Source organism: Microchirus variegatus (genome assembly GCF_963457635.1).
Source record: "Microchirus variegatus genome assembly, chromosome: 20".
Taxonomy (NCBI): domain Eukaryota; kingdom Metazoa; phylum Chordata; class Actinopteri; order Pleuronectiformes; family Soleidae; genus Microchirus; species Microchirus variegatus.
This window is the reverse complement of record NC_139821.1, coordinates 13,466,668-13,490,998: the sequence shown is the minus strand read 5'-3', so window position 1 is coordinate 13,490,998 and position 24,331 is coordinate 13,466,668. Positions and strand designations below refer to the sequence as shown.

At 40.6% G+C, this 24,331-nt stretch overlaps 1 protein-coding gene across 1 annotated transcript in view; it reads right to left on the bottom strand.

Moving 5' to 3' along the window:
* Positions 1-11,695: 11,695 nt before the first annotated feature.
* Positions 11,696-24,331, bottom strand: part of atxn7l1 (ataxin 7-like 1) — a gene marked incomplete at its 3' end in the record, with an annotated part of 32,763 nt that continues 20,127 nt past the window's right edge. The window contains exons 4-12 of the mRNA XM_083906811.1: positions 22,536-22,734; positions 21,885-22,339; positions 18,303-18,385; positions 16,646-16,884; positions 15,733-15,946; positions 14,512-14,633; positions 13,178-13,702; positions 12,593-12,842; positions 11,696-11,782 (exon numbers count right to left, since the gene is read on the bottom strand). Coding sequence (XP_083762937.1) covers positions 11,696-11,782; positions 12,593-12,842; positions 13,178-13,702; positions 14,512-14,633; positions 15,733-15,946; positions 16,646-16,884; positions 18,303-18,385; positions 21,885-22,339; positions 22,536-22,734 — 2,174 coding nt within the window. The remainder of the gene's footprint in view (positions 11,783-12,592; positions 12,843-13,177; positions 13,703-14,511; positions 14,634-15,732; positions 15,947-16,645; positions 16,885-18,302; positions 18,386-21,884; positions 22,340-22,535; positions 22,735-24,331) is intronic.

Below are 24,331 nucleotides of genomic sequence, written 5' to 3'. Positions count from 1 at the left end.
TAGCCTAAAGCCACAGAAGATGGCATTATTATGAATGTAAAACGCTGCGTTTTGCGGCTCCGTGCCACCTTTTCCAAGAAGCAGCTTGGCGCACAGGACCGGTGACCCTTCCATCTTTGCGCGTCCTTCTACCGAGCGAAATCGCCACCTATCTCACATTTGGCGATTTAGTGTTGAATAAGACACGTTGCAGTAAGCGATTTGATCTTTATGGGCCTAAACGCCACACGGAAAGGCTGCTACAAGTCTCCGAAAGTATTCCTCTCCCCACCGCGGCCAAGCAGAAACAAGAGGGCGATGACGCCATTTTCTGCAAAAACAACCATGCTCGCGAAGCCAGAGCGAAGGTGGTTTCGTCTGCTCCGCAGCCTTTCAGTCGCACTAAAACGCGTTAAAATCAGGTCCTTACCTTGGATCTCGTTGATGGGTGGTGGAATCGTGTGTTTAAAGGGGCTTAACTGCAAACGCGAGGCTACTTCGTGTCCGGTGATCGTTTATTTCGCCTCCCAGCGTCCCCGGCTCACTCTGAACAAGTTCCTCTGCGAGCCGCTGTCTTTGTGCACCCAGAGGAGACTCAGCATTAAACCAGGCTCTGCGCAAAGGTGCACCCGCTATGTCCAATTCTAGCTGAAAATGCCGTAAATCGACGGCGACATCGCGAGAAAGGGATAGAATAAGACCTATTTTAATCAACCAAAGTTTTATATTTATCCAACTTTTATCCACAGGCCACAATTATAGAGCTGTTTTGTCGCCCAAAACGCGCAACCGTGTGAGCACACACATCTCTCCACGAGTCCAAAATGAAGCTGGGGTGGGCACACCTTCCCAAAATTTAACGCAGCTGACAGAATACTTTTTTATGATCACATTTATTCAGATGTTTACCTCATCGCCAGAGAAGAGTCCACTGTGGCTCGTATTTGCTATACCGTGGAGTGTTTGGACCAAGACAGATGTGCTTTTATGGTTAAAATATTAAGTGGCTGTAGCCTATATTTGTTATTCTAATAATAAAAACACTACTGGCTCACATCTGGGAACAGTTTCTCCACATTTGCGACTCTCCCTTTGCGTGATTTATGGAAGAAGTTTATGATATTTAACTTGTCAAACATCACTTCCCACACTATACAAATAAGCACATGGAAATCCATGGAACTCATTTTACTGGTCATTCAATGAAGCCAAACTTCAACTGATTAAGATAAAGTTATCTTTGCAAATGCTGCATAAAGTGTCTATTTAAAATCCAAATACAACTTACTGTATTTGAGACATACAGGTGCAACTGAATCAATCAATATCTGACTAGGGCTTCGTGTGATTGATATATTGATTATATTTACTGTTTGCTTTGTTTTTTATACTTTACTTGTTTATTTTAATGAACTGTGATTAATTTATCAATTTTTCCAATGGACATGCCTGGTTTATATATGAAAAAAAGTAAGAGTAAACGTCACTAGACTGATCAGAAATGTAAATAGTGTGCACAAATTTGCTCTTGTCGCAACTAATAATGTTAATAAGTCCCATATAAAATATGTGAGAACCACAGTTTACGTTATGTTATTTACACTGCCCAACCAACACGCAGACGTTACGTGAATTCTTACGTGTTAAAACGTGTCGAATGCACTTTAATTTACTAGCTATCCGTTTTGCTAATGGCTAACTTGTTAGCTGAATTATTTAACATGAACTGTTTAGCCTCACTTACTTTGCCTCACTACAATGTAAAAAAACAAACAAACAAAACGAAGTCAACTATAAAAACACGTTGTGTTTTGTCATCATCTGTCATAAAAAATACAGTTGTGGGAAAACAAATAACAACTTTATGCCAATTCTCATCAAAGCCAGTTAGCTTACCTTCAAAGGCCTAGCAACAGCTGCAAGCATAAAACAGCTAGATTAGCATTATTATTAGTGTTTTAATTATTATTACATATTTTCACAGTGAGAGGTGGCATAACAATTCAGCTAGTCCACAGTTGTATTTAAGTTAAAGCCCATATTTAATGTACAGTTAAAGTTTATGAAATTAGTATCTTCAGCTTAAAAAGATAAACATAGAAACGACCTTATACAAAGATAGCAAACCCTTACCTTGTTTCCAAAATGAACAATTCTCCACTTCCAATCCCCCAAAATGACATTTAAACTTAAGTCATGTCAAATAAAGAAACTATGACAACAGCTGAATTAAGTTTTAAACAGGCTAAAGTTCAATTATCTGACTTACTAACTGATATTAAGGTAATTATTGCCAGCTGCATGGTTTTTGAGTCTGTGTGACATAATTAGCATGATATATTTGTTGGTATGTCGTCTGGTAAAATGTGGATAAACATTTGTTGAATTATTATTATTTTCAATGTCTATAATCCAGCCAGTGGTAAGGATGGTGGGAAGGGCAACTGCTGGAATAAAATATGCCAAATAATAAAAATAAAGCAAAAAACTGGGAAGGTGAAAAATGAACTTTGCTAACTAGCTTTTTTTTTTTTTTTGCCAATATCTTTGTTTTCCTCTTCCCCTCTATCTGACAGTATGATGTTATATTTACAACAACAATAATGTACAAAGTCAGTATTAAACTTTTGGATGGAAAAAAATATATATTGATATTTAGTTATTTAAAGGAAGTTATCAAGTTTTTTGAGAACTCACATTGACGAGTAATAACTGAATAATTGCTTTTTTTTTTTAAAAAAAGAAAAACAAGACAATGGAGATCAGGGCGTTCTCAAACCTTTTTTTTATACCAAGAGAAAATCATCATCCTCTTCCTCACAGATACGTCAGACACTGAAATAAGTGAAATAAGTATTTCCTCCAAGTACCACCAGAGGTAGCTTGCGTTGCGTACCACTGGTGGTACATGCACCACAGTTTGAGAGCCATGGATGAAGATCATTAAAAAAAAAACCCAGAATAATCAGGCCAACCAATTAATCAGTCTACCTCTTATGGGAGCCCCCGGTCCGTAACATAGCGTTGGAAGATTTCTCTGAAGAACGTCACCATTAGCGGCAAAACGAGGGAGGACCTGGCAACCGAGTGACATACAATGGCACCTGAGGAAGTGAAGAGATTAAAGCCCTGAGGCTGTGACCAGTGGTGTGAAAGGAGGAGGAGGCAGAGACGGTGTTATTATTGATGAGAACATGAGGTGCAGGGTTCATTTTTTGGATTCAACACCGCAGTTTCTAAGTGTAAATAATATAAAATATAATAAGTCAAATAATCTCTTCAACAACTCTTCAACATTTACTTGAAAGCCATGAACGGTAATACTATGAAAAGTTAAATAGGAGCCAAATAAGACCTGCTTTTCACTTTTACATAACGATTGAGGTACTTATTTTCTAACATAACATCCAAAAGCATATCAAAAATATTATAAATGTCATATAACATTAGTAAGGACATGCATTCCTAAAGAGCACGTGTCAAACGTAAGGCCCGGGGGCCAGATGTGGCCCGCCACGTCATTTTGTGTGGCCCGCGAGTGATTAATTGGTCTTAAAAATCTGTGTCTGAGGGGTCTATGCTGCTTTAAGGCATGCATTGACCATAAACTGCATTTCCCACAATGCATGGCGATTAGCCAAATGCCTCTTAATTAAATAAAGTAAATCCAATAATGACACAATACTCAGTAAGTGTATTTAAGAAAAAATGCCAATATACTACTTAACGCAGAAGAGGATGACATTTCAATTTAAAAAAAAAACCTCATGTGTTGACACCTGTTGTATTTTCAGCTTAAAATCTTCAAATAAATCTAATAAAGGAAAAACAAAACACTTAAAACTAAAATTCCAAATGTTTTAATAGGGAGGAATCTATAATCCCTACCAGTTTTTTTCTCTCTCTTTGGTCTCACGAGAGCTCCCAACAAAAGGTGCCCACCACTATCGCCTATACACAATTAACTAAAGCACTAAAGCATTATTCCATTATCATAAGAATGCTGTTTGCAATGGGGGAGAAATCCTTCAGCATTCATGGACGTGGCCCGAATGGAGCCCGGAGCTTTTTTTATCTTCCTTGGGTACATGCAGGCTGCATTTATCACACGTATGGACACTTTTGTGCATGATTAATTTGTTTACACTGGTCATTTAAAAAGCCTGTTTATAATTATTGTAACAGGCATACAAGTGGGAGTTGTTTGGAGGTGAGATGAATTTTGACCTTGGTAAAAAAACCAAAAAAAAAACCACACAAAATATATTAAATCTGAAACTTACTTCCCAGTGTTGCCATTCATGCTTCTTTATTCTGAAGTCAGAGGTCGACCTGTGCAGCAATTGCTCATCACAGCGGGAGCTTGTGAATAAAAACAGATTAAATAAGGGCATGTAGATCACGTAGCATCACTTGCTCTCTGATGAGATGATGGGTCGTGTTAGAGGTGGATATGGCCACAAGGTGTCAATGTTGTAGGGTTTTTTTTTTAATACGCATCTTACATCACCCCGTCAGTCATTTCATTCAGCTCCATTCATGTAAACAGCGCCGCAGAGAGCGCACGGATAGAAACAGCCTGCTGGATGTCAGGCTCAGATACATCTAATTGGATGTGGTGATTTGTCTGGAGAGTGATAATATATGGCAGCGGAGCCATCTGTGCGTGTGACAGTTATAGTCGGGTTGACATAGATGTGTGTAATTTTAGACTAGAACACACACTGACTGCACTGTGTGAAAATGTAATCAGAATTAGTTTCTTGTATTTAAGTGAATGCTTTTTTTCTTTTTTTAATTGTTTCTTATTAAAAAGCAGATTTGTGGCTTTTCACAGTTTTTACCCCTCCCTTGGCGACATATGCTCTGTACATGAGCTTAATTATAAACAGAATTAGAGTCATATCTGCTGTATTGCCTAGAAACATGATGTAAATGTAATGTTTTAGGGCTGAACAATTTACTTTTAAAAGAAACAAATGATGATGGGGAAACAGAGGTCTTTACACTGGAGGAATGTGAGTGATGCAGCCAACTTTCTTTCACTTTCTCAAGTTTGTCTGACTAAGTTAATCTCTCCTGACCTTTGTCACACCAGAGGACATTATCCCAGTTATCCCTCATCTCGCCGATTCCTGTCAGTTCGAAGCCTCCACTCTCTTTTAACAAGACACGGTGAAATTTTGACAAAAAAGTTTTTTAAAAATGACGTCGTCCAAAATTTGACAAAAAAGTCAAACAAATGTATGTTGTCCAAAATTTGACAAAAAAGTCAGACTGCAGTATATCATCTAAAATTTGACAAAAAAGTCAAAAAATTGATGTAGTTCAAAATTTGACAAAAAAAGTCATACTATGATATATTGTCCAAAATCTGACAAAAGCCCAAAAATGGATGTTATCCAAAATATTACAAAAAAGTTTTTAAAAAATGATTTTGTCCAAAATTTGACAAAAAAGTCATACTGCAGTATGTTAATATGTAAATGTATGTACATTTGACAAAAAAGCAAAAAAATTGATGTCATCCAAAATTTCACAAAAGTTTTAAAAAATTGATGTCGTCCAAAATGCGACAAAAAAGTCATACTGCGCTATGTTGTCCAAAATTTTACAAGAAAGTGAAAAAAATGATGTCATCCAAAATTTGAAAAAAAGTGAAAAAAATTGATGTCGTCCAAAATTTGACAAACAATTCATCAAAAATGATGTTACACACAGGCAGCAGTTCTTCATATCTTGATTATCAATACTATTTGTATTTGTCTATTTGTCTCTGAGACACTCAGAAGTCTATGGTCACATCTTACTCAGTCCTGAGGACAAATCAGGCGCGAGCACTTTGAACTGACTAGACAATTCTCAGTCCTCACTGTTGGCGTATCCATCACTCCGTCCATTAGCGGCAACACCACTTAACCTTCGATGGTCACAGAGGGATCCCAGCAAGAGCCTGCTCTGTCACAGGATCAAAACAAGTCCATTTTCTTTTTAAACTGCAGAAGTCATGAATGACTCGCACTGTCTGGATGTCAAATACGTTTTTGAACATTTACAGGAGACAGTTGCTGTTAGTATCATTACAAACTTGAGCTCACGAGTAAAGTGGCTGTGCAAATTCTCAGTGTGTAATGATGTGCTTTGGGAAATTTGTGGAATGACTGGATGGAGCAGTAGTGAATTCACCAAAGCAGGTTTTCAATTGTTAACAACAGCGTAAAAACCCAGAGAGGAAAAATGTCACCAACAAACATTATACATTTTGTCTTAAATGTAAGAAACGATCTTTGGTTTGGGATTCGATTCAAGTGACGGTACGTAAATAGTTGATAAAGGGTGGAATAAATGGAAATCACTTTGCTCTCACAAGCATCAGGAGGAGAGGGGGGGGGGGGGGACTCCCCAAAGCTCGCTTGATTTTTCACCCAATTACATGCTCCACAAAATGTGTTTCTGGCTTCATTTTCTTCCCATCATAGGTAATTTGCCTGCAGGGTTTAGGGAGTCAAGAGAGCAAATAAGTGTGTGTTTTTTTTGTGTGTGTTAACAGAGCTGGAGCTGGACGTTAACCTGGGAAGTCTATCCTGCTTCAAGACACTTCAGAGTCACAAGGTCTGTATTCAAAGATCGCTAAAATCAGGATCAACAGTCAATCCTGCCTTGTTCATTTAATTTGGATGTGCACACATACTTTCCTGGAGTTTGTACATAGATCAGTGTGGCTATCCAGGAAGTAAGAATATAACGAACAGCCACCTGTGGGCGACTCTAATATCAGAACTTAGTTTGACTGGAAGTCTATGGGAAAATAGTAATAATTTTTGTTCCCCCGAGGGAGTTAATGGTCTCAATCCAGTTTAGGGATTTTATAAATTATTTTCCAATTAAGGGCCACACAGCAGTGCACATGGTTTTTTTGGGGGCTTCTCAGGTTTCCTCTGAGGTTAATTCAGTGTTTCCCAACCCTGGTCCTCAGGGACCCTTGTCCTACATGTTTAAAGCCTGCCCCACAGTGGAGGATAATTGGCCAGACTTCGGATCCGATTTGACCCTTCGGACAATCTCAGGTGACTTCCTATTTTCAGCTGAATTGAACAGATTATCTGGCCAAATGATCCTGTAGTGTGAGGGATTAACAAGCGTGATTTTAACATCATAGGACGCATCAGAGTCTTTTCCCGATTTCAAATCGTAAGTGTCGTTCTGAGGCGTGAGCAGAACCCTGTGATAACCAATGAGAGCGAGGTGACCCGGGACATGGATGTTGCATACTTTTGTTTTGAACCATAACTTGTACAAGATAAGAATATTCCGCCCTCTGAGCCATGACTTAATCCAAATTTTGTAGCATTTCACAGCACAAAACATCGCACACACACAACAGCTATTAACTGACGACGGCGACAGTCCGCCTCCATGTCTGGAATCTCCTGCTTCTTGATTGAATCGTCTACTCTGTGCTTTTTCAGGATTAAGACGTTGAAAATCGGTTACAAAGTTAATTGCGTCTGTGGTCACCTAAATCTAAAACATGTAGGACAGGGGTCCCACAAGGACCAGGACTGAAGAACACTGGGTTAATTGAACACTCAAATTTGCCCACAGGTGTGACTGCTACTCGATCTAGTAGAGTAGAAAGTAGTAATACAGTTGCGGAACTAAATCAAGTCAGGGAATCACTTCTGTGTTCGGGTTTATCCTCTGTGAACTACGATTAGCTGAAATATTACGGCAATACATCCAAAAAAATAGACAAAAAAGACTCTAATATAAGAATATATATAGTAATACAATATAATAGACTTCTAATTAGGGATGGTATCTCAAGCAAAAGCGCATGAGAGCTAGTGAAAGTCATGCAGGGTTCACAGTGTAATAGAAAAAGCTAACGAGATGCATTCAATGACCGCGGTAAATATCATAAAGTCTGCAGAATCTACATTGTGTTAAAATTAGAAGGTGTGGGGTAGAAGGTGTGGGGATTACCACTGTCAGCACGACCGATCCTCTCCATCCAAAGTTTCAGTGCCGCAGACCATCCCGATATCGCTGTCCCTGGAATCAGGCTGCTGAGATAAAAACAAAAGAGTCAAATCTCAGAAGTACTGTCAGATTTTGGCTTGGAGGCCGTTTCATGAAAATACAGATATACAACGACACGTATACACTGACAACCCATGAAAAAGCTCTGTTCTCTCGCTCGTCTCCGGCAGCAGCAGAAAAAACATGTCAAACAGCAACGACGACTCCTGTCGACACAACATACGCAACACGTAAAAATGTGACAGAAATACGAGTGAAATGTAGAAAAACAGACAGTCAACAGTGGGACTCTCCATCCGCTTTAACAGCTTTCGACAGCGAGACAACATCCACTTTCAATCATTTAATAAAAGCTTGAATATAAGACCATTTCTTTTTACAGCAAGTGTTAAAAGTGTTTGGATAGGAAATGTTTTCTTTTTTTTTCTGATCTGAAGTATGAATCCAAAGTATTTGACCAGACATTCAAAAGTCACCACAGTTTTGATCAGATACAGAAAAATAATAATAATAATAATAATAACATTGTGCTGGTTTAGGAACCTTCCCACCGAGAATATATTTAAGGATTATCTCTTTTTCTTTTTTTGTTTAAAAATATAGAGATAGATTCTGAGATTCTATCTCAGATATTTATATAAATAGAAATAGACTAAAGATCTGGGCTCTCTTTGTGACAAAGTGCAACAACAAAACAACGGGGAAGGTTTCAACAAAAGGAGAGAAGAGTTAATACATGTATAGTTTCAAAGCGACAACAAAAATGTACAAACTCCTCCCGAAATAAAAACATCCATGAGCTTCATCGTAATTTTAGCTGCAACAAACTGTAACTTCTCATTTTTTCTATTACTATAAACACTGAGTCAGAACATCTTAGTGCAACAAGATCACAATCTTTGATGTGATGCCGAGCTGGGGAAAAAAAAAAAAAAAAAATCAAACTTTCCAACCGCATTTCGATTTCTTGTAGCTTGTAAAGCGATGCGAGCCACCTACTCTCAAGGAAATCTGTTGGTCTTTGATGGTCGAGCTACGCAGGTGGCAACAAGCTTCAAAACAGAGGGAAACGGCAGGGGAAAAGACATTTTTGCAATAGTAAGCATAGTAATTGTACACTGTTAAGTACCCAAATAAACCATGTGCAGCAACAGGAAAAACAAAGATCGCACAGTCAGTGTCGCTAAACTAATCCAAAAAACAAACAAAGGGTTAGACGTCACCAATGAAGACAATTCAGATTTTAGGGGGGGGGGGGGACAGGGCTAGAACCACAAGCTAACAGGAATGTGGCGCCCTTTAAACAGTTACAAATACAAACCACAGGCTGGTTTCACAAAAACCAACACCTTTACATTAGATTACATCAGACTCACATTGCATTAACTAGAAGTGAGAGGATATTCGAGCATCCCTGAAAAGTCATTTGGGGAATTCAGATACATCAGTCTTGAATTGAATACTCCTTTCAGTCCAAAAATGGATTTTCTGTCAGGGACTATCGGGGGGAGAAAAAAGAGGAATTGCAAAAGGGTTCAGAGAGAGGTTACGTTCAATACTTGGTATGACCATGTTTAACATGTTTTATACTTCTTAAAATATATTCTCTAGAAAGACTTAACTAACGAGAGAGGTCGTAAATACCCTGATCAGCACATGACCATCGAGGCCCGACCTTGCGCTCAAGAGGACGACCTCCACCTTACGGTGTCGGCGCGGAATAATAAAACCACACTGACTGGAATAATTTATATCTCCTGCAACTACTCGGACTTCCGTGTTGCTGTGCAACAAACGACCACTAGGGAGTGCATTCTAGAAAGTGGCAAAATGGCTTCAGAATTAAGTACTTTATCTTTGGGGGAAAAGACTGCTTTGTTTTGGAACACTTGACTGACATGGTTCCCTGCGTTTACTGTGCAGCTTCCTATATTAAAATGGAACATTCGACAACACTAATCTATAACGTGAAGGAGATTAGCAGCATATAGTACAGAGTAGAGTATGGAGTTGGGACACAGAAAGACGGGTGCAGATGGAAGCTCTCGAGAAATGGATGTGGACCTTGAGTTATAATTTGACTCGTCAAAATAACAGAATTAATGAGGTTTGATTTGACTTGGAAATTTTAATTAGGGACGGGCATGAATATTGAATAATTTTGTGATTAATTTGTTTATTTTAAAAAAGCTCCCTAAGGCAGCAGTAGTGAGCTAGTTAGTGGAGGTTCTTTGAATGCATCTTGGAGCTGCTCTTCTAATTTTAACACAATGTCGATTCCGCAGACTTCATGATATTTACCGGGTTCTTTGAATGCATCTCGTTCGCTGCTCCTATGACACCGTGAACCCTGCATAACTTTCACTAGCTCTCATGCGCTTTTGCTTGAGATACCATCCCTAATTAGACTTAATTTAATCAAATATTTTTGTAAAAAAAATTGACCACAGGTTGCCGTCATTTGCCAACACAGCTTAAATGGTCGATAAAATGACACAAACAGAAACCACAGTTCGAGTTACAATCAGCCTGCGTATGAGAGTTAATTAGTATTAATGTCAAAAAATGCTGAATCTTGCAAGGTTTTGAGAAACCAGACCATCCTCATCAGTTTCATTCGACGCAGGCGCAGAGGTAAGAGGGCGAGAAAAAACATTCCCTCACATCCTCTCAGCTCATATTCCATAAAAGGGCACACATTATTATTAATAAATACAAAAATAATAACAGATATGTACACATTGTCTCATAATACTTCTTCAAATTGCCAAAGAAATTTTTCTTTGCTCAAAATGTCTCAAATCTTAATAGTCAATAGTTAGAAAACAAACATTTAAGTACATAAATTATCATACAAAAAAAACAAAAAAACATCCAACACCATCGTAATAATTCCTTTTTGGGTGCAAGTCCTGACACGAGTATTACGAGTTACAAGTCACTTGCAACATTTAAAGCAGATTCAAAATATATATATATATATATAAAATGTTGAAAAACAATCTTCAAATCGAGTCACACTTCTTCCTATATTGAAATTACAATGCATCGATGCGGCTCCGTTTGTTTTTCCCTCCTCTCCCTCGTGTGAACAGGTCCTCGTGTGGCTGTGGAAACGCTCTGGAGTCAAGCGGTGGTTAAGTGCACTTTGAATACAGGCATGCTGGGATGGATATGGAAGGAGGAAGGAGAGAAATGAAACTGCTGTTGTCTCCTCCATCATTGAGGAGGAGATAAAGACAAAAAGGGGGGGGGGGGGGTTGGCAGTTGTCGTAGCATAGCTGATATCGGAGTTCTACAGTAGTCGTGTCAGTCCTTCAACTATATATCTCCCAGAAAACAATCAGAATTATTCCAGAAAACTACCAGGAAAAAATATATCCGATTGTTTATTTTCTTTAAATTACTCCCCAAAAATATACAGTGATTTCCCTTTTCATCCGTGAAAGTTTCTTTTGGATGCCACCATCTTATTTTCAAAAAAAATACATCGACCACAGTGGCGCAAGCACAGCAGCATTCCATCAAAGGAAATCCACACTCGAGGAAAGGAAGTGACTGCCGGCCCGGCCAGGCTAGGCCCCCACTGTGAGTGAAAACCTCCAGAGCCCTGATATCACAGCAGGGGTAAATGTGAACTGTAGGCTGGGTAAACAAGAGGCGACGACGACGCCTAGACGAAGCAGTCTGGTGGTCGCTGGTGTCTGTGGTGAGGTTGAAGGTCGCCAACAGTGATGGCCTGAACCAGCTGCCCAACGTTCTGTCCATGAAACAGGTTCTTGTCAGTGATGCGACTTGGCCTGTGAAGAAGAGGAGGACAGAGTTAATCACTGGCTTTCATTAAATGTGAGGGTAACGTGTTTAGTAACAGTTTTCTATATAGATAGATAGATAGATAGATAGATAGATAGATAGATAGATAGATAGATAGATAGATAGATAGATAGATAGATAGATAGATAGATAGATAGATAGATAGATAGATAACCTCATCCCTTTCATCTCTCTATCCGAACCTTCCTTGAATGCATCTTGAAGCTGCTCTTCTAATTTTAACACAATGTCGATTCCGCAGACTTCATGACATTAACCAGGGTCTTTGAATGCATCTCATTAGCTGCTGATGAACAAATGAACAACACTTTTTACAAATTACACAAATAAACAGAAGTTTTTGTTGACATTTTTAAAAACAAATTTACAATATACAGTCCTTATGGAAAAGGGAATGCACCTGGAAGTATCACTGGAAGTGACGAGGTGAGCTGTCAATTCTATATTTAACATACTATATAACATACAAACGGCCAAGCCGGGCAGTGTGGAATGACATTAAAATGTTTATTTTATGTTACAGCATTAAATAATACAGTTAATGTTCAGGGAAAAGTTTGATATAAGAAGTAGTAAAAAGTGGCTCTTATTTTGAAAGCAGGGTTGAAAAGAAGTGGTGCTATATCAGATTGATTGTGTATGAATAAAAAATTGGTGGAATTTGTAAAAGAGTTTCACGTTTTTGTCTTCCAGGCCACCGTAGACACTCACATCAAAAAAAAAAACGAATACCAACCTGTCTCGGCGACTCAGGCCCATAGGTCAGTATGCCCCCAATGTCGTTTCCTTTACCAAAGAGGCTCTCCAGATCGCCTGGCTTGCTCAGCTTACTGGTTTTTCCCCTGTAGGAGCTCGGACTCCTCCTCTTCCTCCCCTCCACTCCTCCCCCATAAGCCAGAGGTGCAGAGGGTGGAGCCAGGGGCTGATGGGCCGCGGAGGCAGGCTCTCTGGATGTGTACGGTAAACTGGTGCTGCCAAGACCGCGACTAATATCAACAGAGGAAGGACAAAGTGAGGTTAGTGACATGACATGAGCTCAAAATTACCCTTCAAGGAGCTAATTTGATGGGAGTAAAATTGTCAGATTTAAGTGTGTTCTTTATTTTAGGGGAAACACCTGTCATCACAGCCTGGTACCATCCACAAACCATAAAAACAGCAGCAATAAAAATGTATTTAGCATTTTAAATTTCACTATACTCTATATCTAAAAACAAGGAGATTAATGTAATATGTTATATGTTATTATTGCGCTGAAGCTTGACCTGTACTGCAATTGCGAATGACATATTGTTAACATATTTTAAAGTCCATAACCCACCTGCTCTGCGAGTTGAGGCTTTGGGATCCGTCAGATCTCGACAGCCAGTCATCTCCGCTGTGCCAAAGCCTGCTTCCTCCGCTGCGATCCAGTCCCCTTTTTTTGAACGGGGATGCGGTGGCGGCGGCGGCCACTCCTGAACTTTGTAATGTAGAATGATAACTGATGCCGTTCCTCTTGTGATTATCCACAGTCAAAAACAAAGACTGAGGAGAGGAAATGGTGGAGGAGGTGAAGGAAGAGTTCTTTCTCTTCTTAGATCCTACGTCGGAGTCCTCCTTGTCTTTGGATGGGCGGCTGGTTTTATGGGCGCCGTTACGGGCTTTACCCGGTGTAGAAACGGGGGAGTGGCCCGGCACACTGGCCATAGATGGCTGGGTGGAGGCGGCGGCGGTACAGGATGGGGAGTCCGAGGGGGAGGTGAGGAGAGGAGAAGCGACAGATGTGGGAGAGGAGGTCTGCTGAGAAGTGACGGAGGAGGAGGAGGAGACGGGGAGGAGGCTGTCATCAGCCAGAGGCACTTTCCTAGAACACAAAGGAACATTAACAATTTAAATTATTTATTACTAATAAATGTGTTTTTTAATGAACTATTCTCTTCTGCCTTTTTTAGTTTTTTTTATATAATTATTTTTGTGGAAGTAAAGATTAAAACCTTCTGTTTTAATTTTTTTTTCTTTCTCTAATAAAACAAGTTGGCATACAATAAATATTTATACTGATATCATTGCTTCAATTTCACTATAACAAAGATCACATACATATATACATATACATATTTATACATACATTCACACATATATACATATATACATACATATATACATATATATACAGTATATACATACATATGCATACATATATACACATACATATTGTTGTAATAATAATAATGCATTATTTTTGAAGGCGCCTTTCAAGACATATACATACATATGCATACATATATATATATATATACACATACACACACACACACACACACACACACACACACACACACACACACACACACACACACATATATATATACGTGATATAATGTCAATGGACTCAAACAAAACAGACCATAAAGAATTTAAAAAACACAATTTCATCAACTTTTACTTTTATTGATATTTGATTGTGATAAATATCGATACCAGCTGAGGAATATGTAGTTTTGAACACCTAGAGCTGGGTTTTTAAATACAGGATTTGTTTAACCCAAAACACAAATGTACAGTATATGCTACTTTTACTTCCATTTCTTTAACTCCTAATATTGTTTTTTTTTTGCATGATACTTAAAACATCCACACATACATGATAGGTTAAAAAGGCTTTTCACTCACCTCCACATCTGTGCATTAAGGTGTTTCTCCACCATGCTCTGCAGCGCCAGCCTCATCCTGTCCCATCGCCTGTCAAACACGTAGTGGCCACGTCCCAGGAGCCGGCTGCTGTATACGCAAAACTGGAGGGAGGAGGAGGAGGAAGAAGAAGAAGAGGAGGAGGAGGAGTGATGAGAGCAGCGGGAGAGCAGCGGGAAGTGGGAGAGTGATGGAGAGAACGGGAGGACGGTGTGGCAGGGAAAGTGGAGGGGGGGAGGCGGAGAGAAAGGGGAAGTAGAGGTAGACAGAGTGATTAAAGAGGACGAGAAAGGGCGCAGAGAAAGAATGAAATAAAGAGAGGCAGGAAGAGGAGGGCAGGATGAGAAAATGAATGAGTTGTCAAATGATGGAAACACAGAGAGAGATGAAAGAGAAGAGGGAAAATTATGAGATCGTAAATTACACGGAAGAATGCTAAAAATCTACTCTCTTCGCTGAGGCGAGGATACCAAAGTTATATTTATTTCTGCTGAAAACTTGCTCCAAAACAATAAGGTGCAAATGATTTCTCCTGTGAAGTAACTATAAGGATCATAATGTCTAATTCAAGCTGATATAAAATGGCATCATATAGTATTATAGTATAGTATATTCGAGTATCTTTTGGTCGTGTATGAACAAAACAAGAATATTTAGCTGTAACGCTGCACTGAAGGGATCAGATTTGACTGAAAAAGAGTCCGATTCAGACTAAAATTGAACGACAAATCGATGAAAATGTAAACACGATGTGAATTTGGTTGCATCAGGTGATTAAAAAAATACATTTGGATAGAGTTACATTTCAGAAAATGGGAAAATGTTCGGAAAATTAGTCACCAGTTGCTTGGCAACCTCTGCGGGTGACAGTTAGGCAGATGACACCCACTTTGTCGGTTTCATACATCATCATTTGTCACTGATTAAACACAATATATGACTGATCCAGCTTTTAAATGATTTGAAAGCTGTCAGACGATCCATTTGTCTCCGTTCTACATTCAAGACAAGACAAGCACTGATTCGACAAGCTAACGTATCTCTTCTACTTCTTCTTTGAAATAACAACACTGGATAAGGAACTGCTCGTGGGGCCCGAACACAAACAAAACAACTCCTCTTAATGGCGTTTAAAGGCAAACCCTGTGAGGCAAAATCGGGTTGTGGACCATGAAAATGTCAGTCAGCAGTTGTGGTACTTACTCCTAAAGGCTGCGGGTGGTGATTCGAGTAGAGAACGGCAGGTCGGTCAGTGTCGTCTGGAGCCTCGGCCTCTCCTTCGTCGCTGGAAACCCGGCTGCCGTCTCCTGCTGCCATCACCCAGCTCAGAGGGGACAGCTCCGGGTTAGCGGTCACAGTGGAGGCCGGCGCTGGGGGCACAGAACTAGAGGTGGCGTTGATGTAGCCCCCCGGGACCCTGGAGTGGACATATTAGAAAGATAGCAGGGTGAAGGTGAGATATGGTAAAGTGCTGATAGAGATGTAAGGAAACAGGGACTAAGAAAATATATATAGAGGGAGATGGTGAGGAGAAAGCAGGAACCATTTGTAAAAAGATTGATCTGGAGACACAGAGAAGAAGGATCACGCTGCATGACAGATGAGCATAAATAAAAGAGAAGTCAAAGAGAAAACAAAAGATTAATGTGGTCGAGAAGACGGTGGGAGAGAAGTGTGAGTAGACGGAAAGGAAATGAAAAACAAACAGAGTGGAGAACAAAGAAGCAATGAGAAGCAACATGACAGAAAACTTGTGTCATATCAGCCCTTACGTCACAATCAGTGTCGCGGTAAACGTCCGCCAAGGCCACGGAAACCTAAATAACTTCCTTTCTCAAACAAGGGGATCGTACATTAAGTGGAAAGAGGAAATGAGTTTCTCATAACACTGTGACAAGGGCAGATTTGACATCCTTCTGCTATTGTTTCTCCCTCACTTGAACGCTTGTTTACAGCACCCCCTGGTGGGGAAACGTCACAAACATGCACAGAGCAGTGTCCGGATGGTACACTCGGATAAATGAGCGATTTAAGAACAGGAAGTTAATACAGAGAACCACAAAAATGAAGATGTTTTACTTGGAGACTTTATACATAAAAACATTTGCTCTCCTACCTGGGTATGTGAGCGTTTGCCAGGCGAAGTTTCAGCGTGGACAGAGGTCGACCGTTGGGGCAGGTGGGCTTGCTGGGGCTCTCTTGTGTAGTGACAGTCTGGCCGCAGCCTTCCTTCGCTGCCTGCACAGCATCCCCGTCTTTTTCCTTCTCCTTCGCTCGTCCCTTGTGTTCCGCCAGGAGGACGTTGAAATGTTTCCTGCGACCGGGGACGGCTCGGCGGTGGGTTAGAGAGTGAGTCTGTGTTCAACAAGTTGTATATTTAAAAGGAGAAGGAAGATTGGGTTTTCCACTTATTTCTTCCTTCCATTTTTCATTGAATTCATATGCACAATATAAAAACTACCCCAAAATACAACTGAATACTATACAAGTAAAAAGATTATCCCCGTTTTATACACCACTGTATTAAAACACACTAAATCGGGGATCTCAAACGTACGGTCCAAGGGACAGAAACAGCCCACCAGAGGGTCCAATCTGGCCCTCAAGTTGAATTTGTGAAAATTACACGATTAGAATCTAATTATATTATGAAATACTATATTTTTCAGCTCCAGATAACGGCTGTGACTCAATGTTTTGTGCCTCTATAGATCCACTGTGATGTGTAAGTAGTAATGCACATAAATATATATATATAAATGGTAAATTCAGTCTCAGAATATGCATTCTACACAGTATTTGTGATGAAACCTGCAAAGCTGAAAAAAAAGTGACATTTAGATTTTATGCTTTTTGGCAAACACCTACAATGACATAATAGCATTAAGAATAATACTACTGGTAGTAGATTATTTTAACCTGCTGTACATCAAGGACATAATTAAGTAGCTTAAAAAAGTGCAAGGCCAGCACTTTCAACTATAACTCACATTTACTCGGTGTGAGGAAATAAGAGAATATAAAAATAAGCCACTGAAAGTGCAGCAAAGAGCAGGTGGACGAAAGGAGAAATTACATGGAGCGATATGTCCCCAGTATTTAAAAATAACTGCACCCACACCCTGACATGGACACTACACGCTGTTTTATTGGTGTGTTTTTAAAATAAAATGTATTTTTTTATCAAGACTCAAGCACCAGTTAGTGCTGAACCATTTGTGGAAAAATTTTGATTCCGTTTAGAAATATTTTCAGTGAGAGCAATTCATGACTGAATGATTTCTTCTGTAAACAACTGGAACAAAGTTAAATAAGAAAACTAATAGAACTGGGTACTCGGAAGGAACTCAGAGGTAGTTATTCTCACGGATCGCTCCGAAAAACATAAACACACTGGTCTCGCGCATCTCTAAGGACTTAACAACCAGTTTGAAGTAATTAGTAAAGATTGCTTGAGGTAATTAAAGGACAGTAAAATTAAGTATTGCTGCAGGAAGATTGTTGCAGCCTCGTCTATAATTACCTCTGTAATAGTTGAGCGCCAAGTGTTAAGTGAACAGAAATCACACGGAGTCGTACGGTGGGGCCGCGATGCCCTTTAATATAACTACTCGCATAAACAAACAAAGCCGTCTTCCTGGCGAGACGGGGCTCAGACGGGGAAGAAGCAGGAAGATGGGTCAGAAACCATTATTGTCATCGCCGCCACAGAAATAACAACACAGGTGGTGAGTCGTGAGTCGTACGCGAGCGCTCGTGTTTGTTTGTCTTACCTTGCAGGTGAGAGACCGTGTGCAGGGTCGTTTGGTCTCCGGATCCTGGACGCCACAGTGCTTGTTGGGATCGAACACGCGCCCTGTGGAATATGCAAACGCAAAGATATGAGCACACATAAATATTTCTCAGATGCTACAATACATTACAATAATTATATTAAGCACAGACTCTTAGGTTTTGCCCTTTAACAGTCGCAATGACACCCATTGTCAGTGGGTCAAAGTATCGATTTGGGGATGTATCGTCGTCCTTTCTCGCGCAATCCAATAATCGATACGCCAAATATTGATATTTGAATGAATAAATTCAGAATTCAAAAACAGTTCCTGACAGTTTCACTCGCTGGGGGTTGCTACTCGATGTCTCCTCGCGGCAGAAGTTACCTGGCTAAAGGAGAGGGAGTTTACGGCGCGATAATCGAAGAGAAAGCTACGTTAAGAGATGCCTCATCCACGTTCAGCACATAGACTTTATGCACTTTGTTCTCCAAGTTGTGAATAAATAAAGACAAATCCTGCACTTTTACGTTCAGTTAGACAGATATTGCTATATATCGCTATATTATTGTCTTGCAATATATTGATGAATCGTTGTATCGCGATATTATTGGTATCATGGGCCATCTTTTCCACACTGTCAATCACACTGGTGTCCACTCACATGCTTTATCGTCTATTTTCCTCTACGAGGAGACATGCATCATTAAATTAACATTGCCACTCGGTTGTGTAGCGATTATCTTGCCTTTGCAGCAATAAGACCCAGGTTTCGAGCCCCCGGTTGGAACAATGGCCTTTCTGCAGGGAGTTTGCATGTTCTCCCTGTGTGTGTGTGTGTGGGTTTTCGCCAGGTTCTCTGTTGTCCAAAAATGCAACATGGGGTCTAAATTGACCTGAGGTGTGAATGTGATAGTTTGTTCTCTATATTATGTGGTGGCTGTGATGGACTGGTGAACTGTCCAGGGTGTACCCCACCTATCACCCTATGTCAGCTGAGATTGGCACAGCGCCCCCCCGCAAACCTCTTGTGGAGGATAAAGCAGTAGATGATGGATGGATGGATCTATTGAAGAAGAGCTAAAATGTTGTGAATTGAGAAATAGGCTAATTCTCCCCATAGACAAATGGTTTCTCTGCACCTAAAAAAAAAAACCCAACAAGACTCTTCACTTCTCAGCGTGACAGAGCACTGCAAACATATTCTCGTTTGCTTTAGTTTACTGTTCTGATTTGTTAGTGTTTACTGTGCACTCTCACAGCTCTAATCAGCATAGTTTCCAGACACAGTGAGCAGCTGTTCTCAGTTTAACAAAAAAAAAAAAAAAAAGAAGGAAGCTCACTACCTGCACATTAGCAAACAGCAAAGGAACACAGGCAACTAGTGAACACACACACACACACACGGGGGTTATTTTTGAATTTAAATACTCACAAGAGTGAATATTGCGTCACTCAACATGACTCATGTTGAGAAACATGACTCAAAAAAAAGAATGACAGCGTTGCACACATCCAACAAGTTTATCAGATAAATCAAAACATGTGACAACTCAACTGCCCATATCATTAGTTATTGCAGGTTTCATGAAAGAAGGGTCATAAAGAGAGACTAAATAGTAAATGATGTGAATTATTTAAATGGTATTAAACAGTTCATGCTGGGTTTTGTTTACGCAGGTTTGTAAAGTCGTGTCTTCACCTTCACTTGATGAGTAAATCTTTGTTTTTGATTTATCTTTGTGTTCTTTTTGTAAAGTTCCAATGCAGAACCTTTATCTCTACCTGTGAATTAGTGGTCTGTGGGCTTGAAGACCCTCCAGTTTATGACCTAGTTTTCTCTCCCCACCCCCCACCCTCTCTCTCTGTGTGAGAGTGTGTTTCTACAGTACTGTGGTAAGTTATACGTTGCATATCCGTCTTTAAACGCATTATTTCTTCATCCGGGAAAACAAACTGGAGCTGCATGCAAAAACAAATACGAACGTACAAGTACTACACAGATCTTGTAGATGTAAACAAACTCTTCCTAAAAAGTTCACACTAGAGAGAGAGAGTAGGACGGGTTTGTGTGGTGATACTGATGATAGAGGGGAAACCTAATAAGACAGACAGCAAGAAGAAGATGAGCGAGAAAGACGGTCATGATGAGCAGCGTGAGACATCCAGACTGAGACATCAGTGCGTGAAGTAAATCAAAGCAGAATATGAGCGTCTGTGTGAGAAAGAGAGGAGGAGGAGGTCAAGGCGGGAGGTGGAGAGTGAGAGGATGATAAAAAATAGAGACGCAGGAGGTGGGAGGGATGGGGGGGAATCTCTCAAGAAGACGAGCAGCTTTTTGGCAGTGGGAGCGCATGAATTAGAGGGTGTAAATCAGACACTCTGAGCACAGCGAGACATGGCGCAAACGACGAGACACAGGAGAGGAGGAAAGATGGATTAAAGAGACAACCGCAGCCTTCAGCATTCATCACAAGTCTATGTAACGAGAATGTTATGCATATTCTTAGCTTTTAGTTTGAGGTGATGAGAAAAAAAAAGTTTAAATGTAAGAATGAAGCTGTCAGCAGTGGCTTGAGGGAACTTGTGGGGTTCCTCAAGGCTCATTGATGGGACCGCTGATGTTCCCATATGGTACACCAGTAAAATTAGATTAGCGCACTATTAAAACACATACACACTTTTCTAATACGCTAGTTCTAGCACGGCTTGACTCTACACTGCTTCTTTTGCTTTTCCATTAGCGATAGTACCTAGTACTTTTTTTGTAGTATCTGCTCTGGGGTTGGAAGTGAGGTAAGTGCTGATTGGTCAGAGGGTGACGTCAATGGAAGAGTCATGTAAAAATCCTGAAAACAGCCATCTTAGAGCCATGCCATGCTATGATGCACCAACCCATGTTGAAGAGGCACTATGGAAAAGTCTGGTACCCAAAACTGCGCAGAGTCGAGCAGTGCCAAGCCGAGTAGTTCTAGAAATTGGACTGTGGAAAAGCGCCAATATTTGCTGACAATACAAAGATAACTTATTGTGGAAGGAAAGCCATTAAGATCTCTCTACCTTTAAAAACGTTCAATCCCATCTGTGGCTGCACATTGAGGCGAGTTATCATTGTGAAAGTCTACAACCAGTCAGAGTGTGAGGTTGTGTGTCTACATGTATTTAAAGTAGTAGAATTTAATCAAGTCTAAGGGCGCTGTCTTATACCTGATGCAAAGTGTCATTAATAGTTTCCAGTCAACACAGCTGTCATTTCCATGCCCAGCGCCCACGCTCTGTAGGTCTAGTGCCTTGTTGGTACATTGGTATCTTGAGGCAGCGGAAAAAAAACCTGGTTTAAAGTCAGTGATGCGGTACTTTCAAGCTCTTTTAAACGGAACATCTGCTTGTTACACACACACGGGGACTCGCTTCCGCGCTCGTCTTCCTCCCCTTTCTCATCCTATGCTGTCTAGTAGAGTAATCTGATGAGCTGATGAAAGTAGTAAAACTTCACCCAAAACACATCTACAGACCGCAGATAGGGCCATCAATGTTATCCATTTCTTTAAAACCTAAATTAGAGCACTGAAAACAACTCACCCGACAGTCTCCTGTGTGACTTGGTGGAAGCCTTAGTCCCATTCTGTTTCTTTTCCAACGGTGAAGATGACAGTATTGACGACACGGTGCCAGATCGCTGTGAAAGCAACGTTGACGGGGAGGCTTTTCGGTCGAGCGTGGAAGGGGAAGGTGAGGACGACGGCCGTCTGTCCAGCGGCGATCGCGACGGACTGGGCCTCCTGTCCAGGGAAGACGGAGGCGTGGCGGAGCGCGGCGTGGATGGCCCGCTGCCGCCGCCGCCACGGCCGTTTGTGAGCTTCTCGCTGGAGCGCTGCTGAGAGGCCGGGGGAGTGAGGGACGCGGGTTTGAGGGAGGACGACGGGGAATAGGAGGATGACGAGGAGGAGGGAGTGGAGGTGAGGCGCACGTGGGATGTCGGGTCACCTCGACTGAGGCAGGGCATCTTCTCGAGGCTTACGACTGGAAGAGATACGCTGAAGAAGGAAAGAAAGAGGTAAAACACAGCAGATGTAGATATACATTTTCTTCATTGTACAAAACTTTTAAACATAAAAAATAAGAGTTGGCCTGTTCAGTCGCCCGGTTTAAGCCATATTGGGGATCTTGGCTTGTTTGCCAAATATCTAATAATATATTTTAAAGCCAATTATCGGCCGATCGTGCACCCACCATGTTTTGCTCCGCGCCCCCTTCGGTGGATAGACGGCAAGCGGCGCCTTGCTGAAGCGGGAGTGAGGGAAATCTTTCGGGACCCTGAAGGCCAGCATGTCCCCAGGACTGGGGGCCACAGCGGGGGCCACTGCCGGCGCTTTGGGCTTCATGGGGACCAGCGGGCTGCGGGAGGGGAGGGGGGAGCCATGGCGTTTCTCTGCAACAGATAAAACTGTTAACATATGGCTGTTTACATTAGGAACCATTTTGTTTAGTTTGGTAACCATTGGAAGCTTGCAACACTTTTTATTATGCATATACATAATATATAGACACATACATACACACACACGTATATATGTATGTATATAGTCTATTGCAAGATTAAATAAAGGTATTCCGTTCTTTTTACACACACACACACACACACACACACACACACACACACACACACACACACACACACACACACACACACACACACACACACACACACACACACACACACACACACACACACACACACACACACACACACACACACACACACACACACACACACACACACACACACACACAATTGCAAGATTAAATAAATGTCAGTTCTTTTTAGCAGATTCAATGTAGGGTTGTGCAACTAATAGCAAAACAATCAGAATTACAACACAACCGGTTATTTAATAAAGAAAACAATGTGAGACAAAACAGTTTGAATCATTTAAATGCCTTTTTGCTTGTTGACAAACACTCTTATGGATGGGATATAATTATTCATGAAAAACATTATCAGTCGTACAAATTATTACGCAAATGCAATACTGGTCAAAATATGCTTTAATTTCTTAAAGTTTTTTAAAAAAAAATTGTGCAGCTCTATTCGATGAATTGACCGACAACTGATAACATTTATGTGCATATCTTTGGTTATTTTCCGCTTAAATTATACTGACTTTTCCTCATTTAAACAACCTCCGTTTTTTCCCCTTTGTATTCTTTTGTATTGTATTCAATTAATACTCATAAAATATTTCAATTTAAGCATGTGTAGTTTCATGAATAGCGGGCTACGATAATGGGTTTTCATTTGCTCACAATTCAGAGTCAAGTAATAAGAAAATGGGATTTGTGTTAATCATAATAATAATAATAATAATATGTAAATCATGAACAGGGAAAAGGCTTCCACAGCTTAACAATTGATTTTCAACAGTTTCAAGCACCGTATCAGCTTCATATTAATAATTTTCGAATTTTCCTGTGCACAATTTCCTTATAGAATGCATTTTGTTTTACCAACACAAGTTCTTTCTCTGTCCTGAATCCAGACGGAGATCAGCGAGACGTGTGAGGTCACACAGATATATGACAAAGACACTTAAGAGATGAATCACTCAATCCTGTAGCGCTAGAAGGTAATTTTTGGAGGCGATTGTCATCTTTAGCAACCTGATTAAAGTTGTGAGTCATGCAGTGTGGTATTGAAACCAACTTTGTGCCAGACAGGGTAAGAAATACGTATTTACAGATCAATTATATAGACTTTTACTCATTAGCAGCTTCTCTGATAGCTGATAGAGTGACGTAAAAGGATTCTGAGACTCGGAGGGAGGGAGGAAAAGGTGAGTGTCACAAGGCTGCGGGGGAGGAGTTTTTTTTACGAGGAGCTGACACTTACGGTTTTTGCTATGCATGTCTTTGCAAGGTGCAGGGTGGGGGAGGGAATGGGAGGGGTGGTGGTGGTGTGGTCCAGGACTGTTTGTCTCTCTGTCTGTCTCACAGGGAAACTACACCCCAGCTACCTGGATGGAAAACAG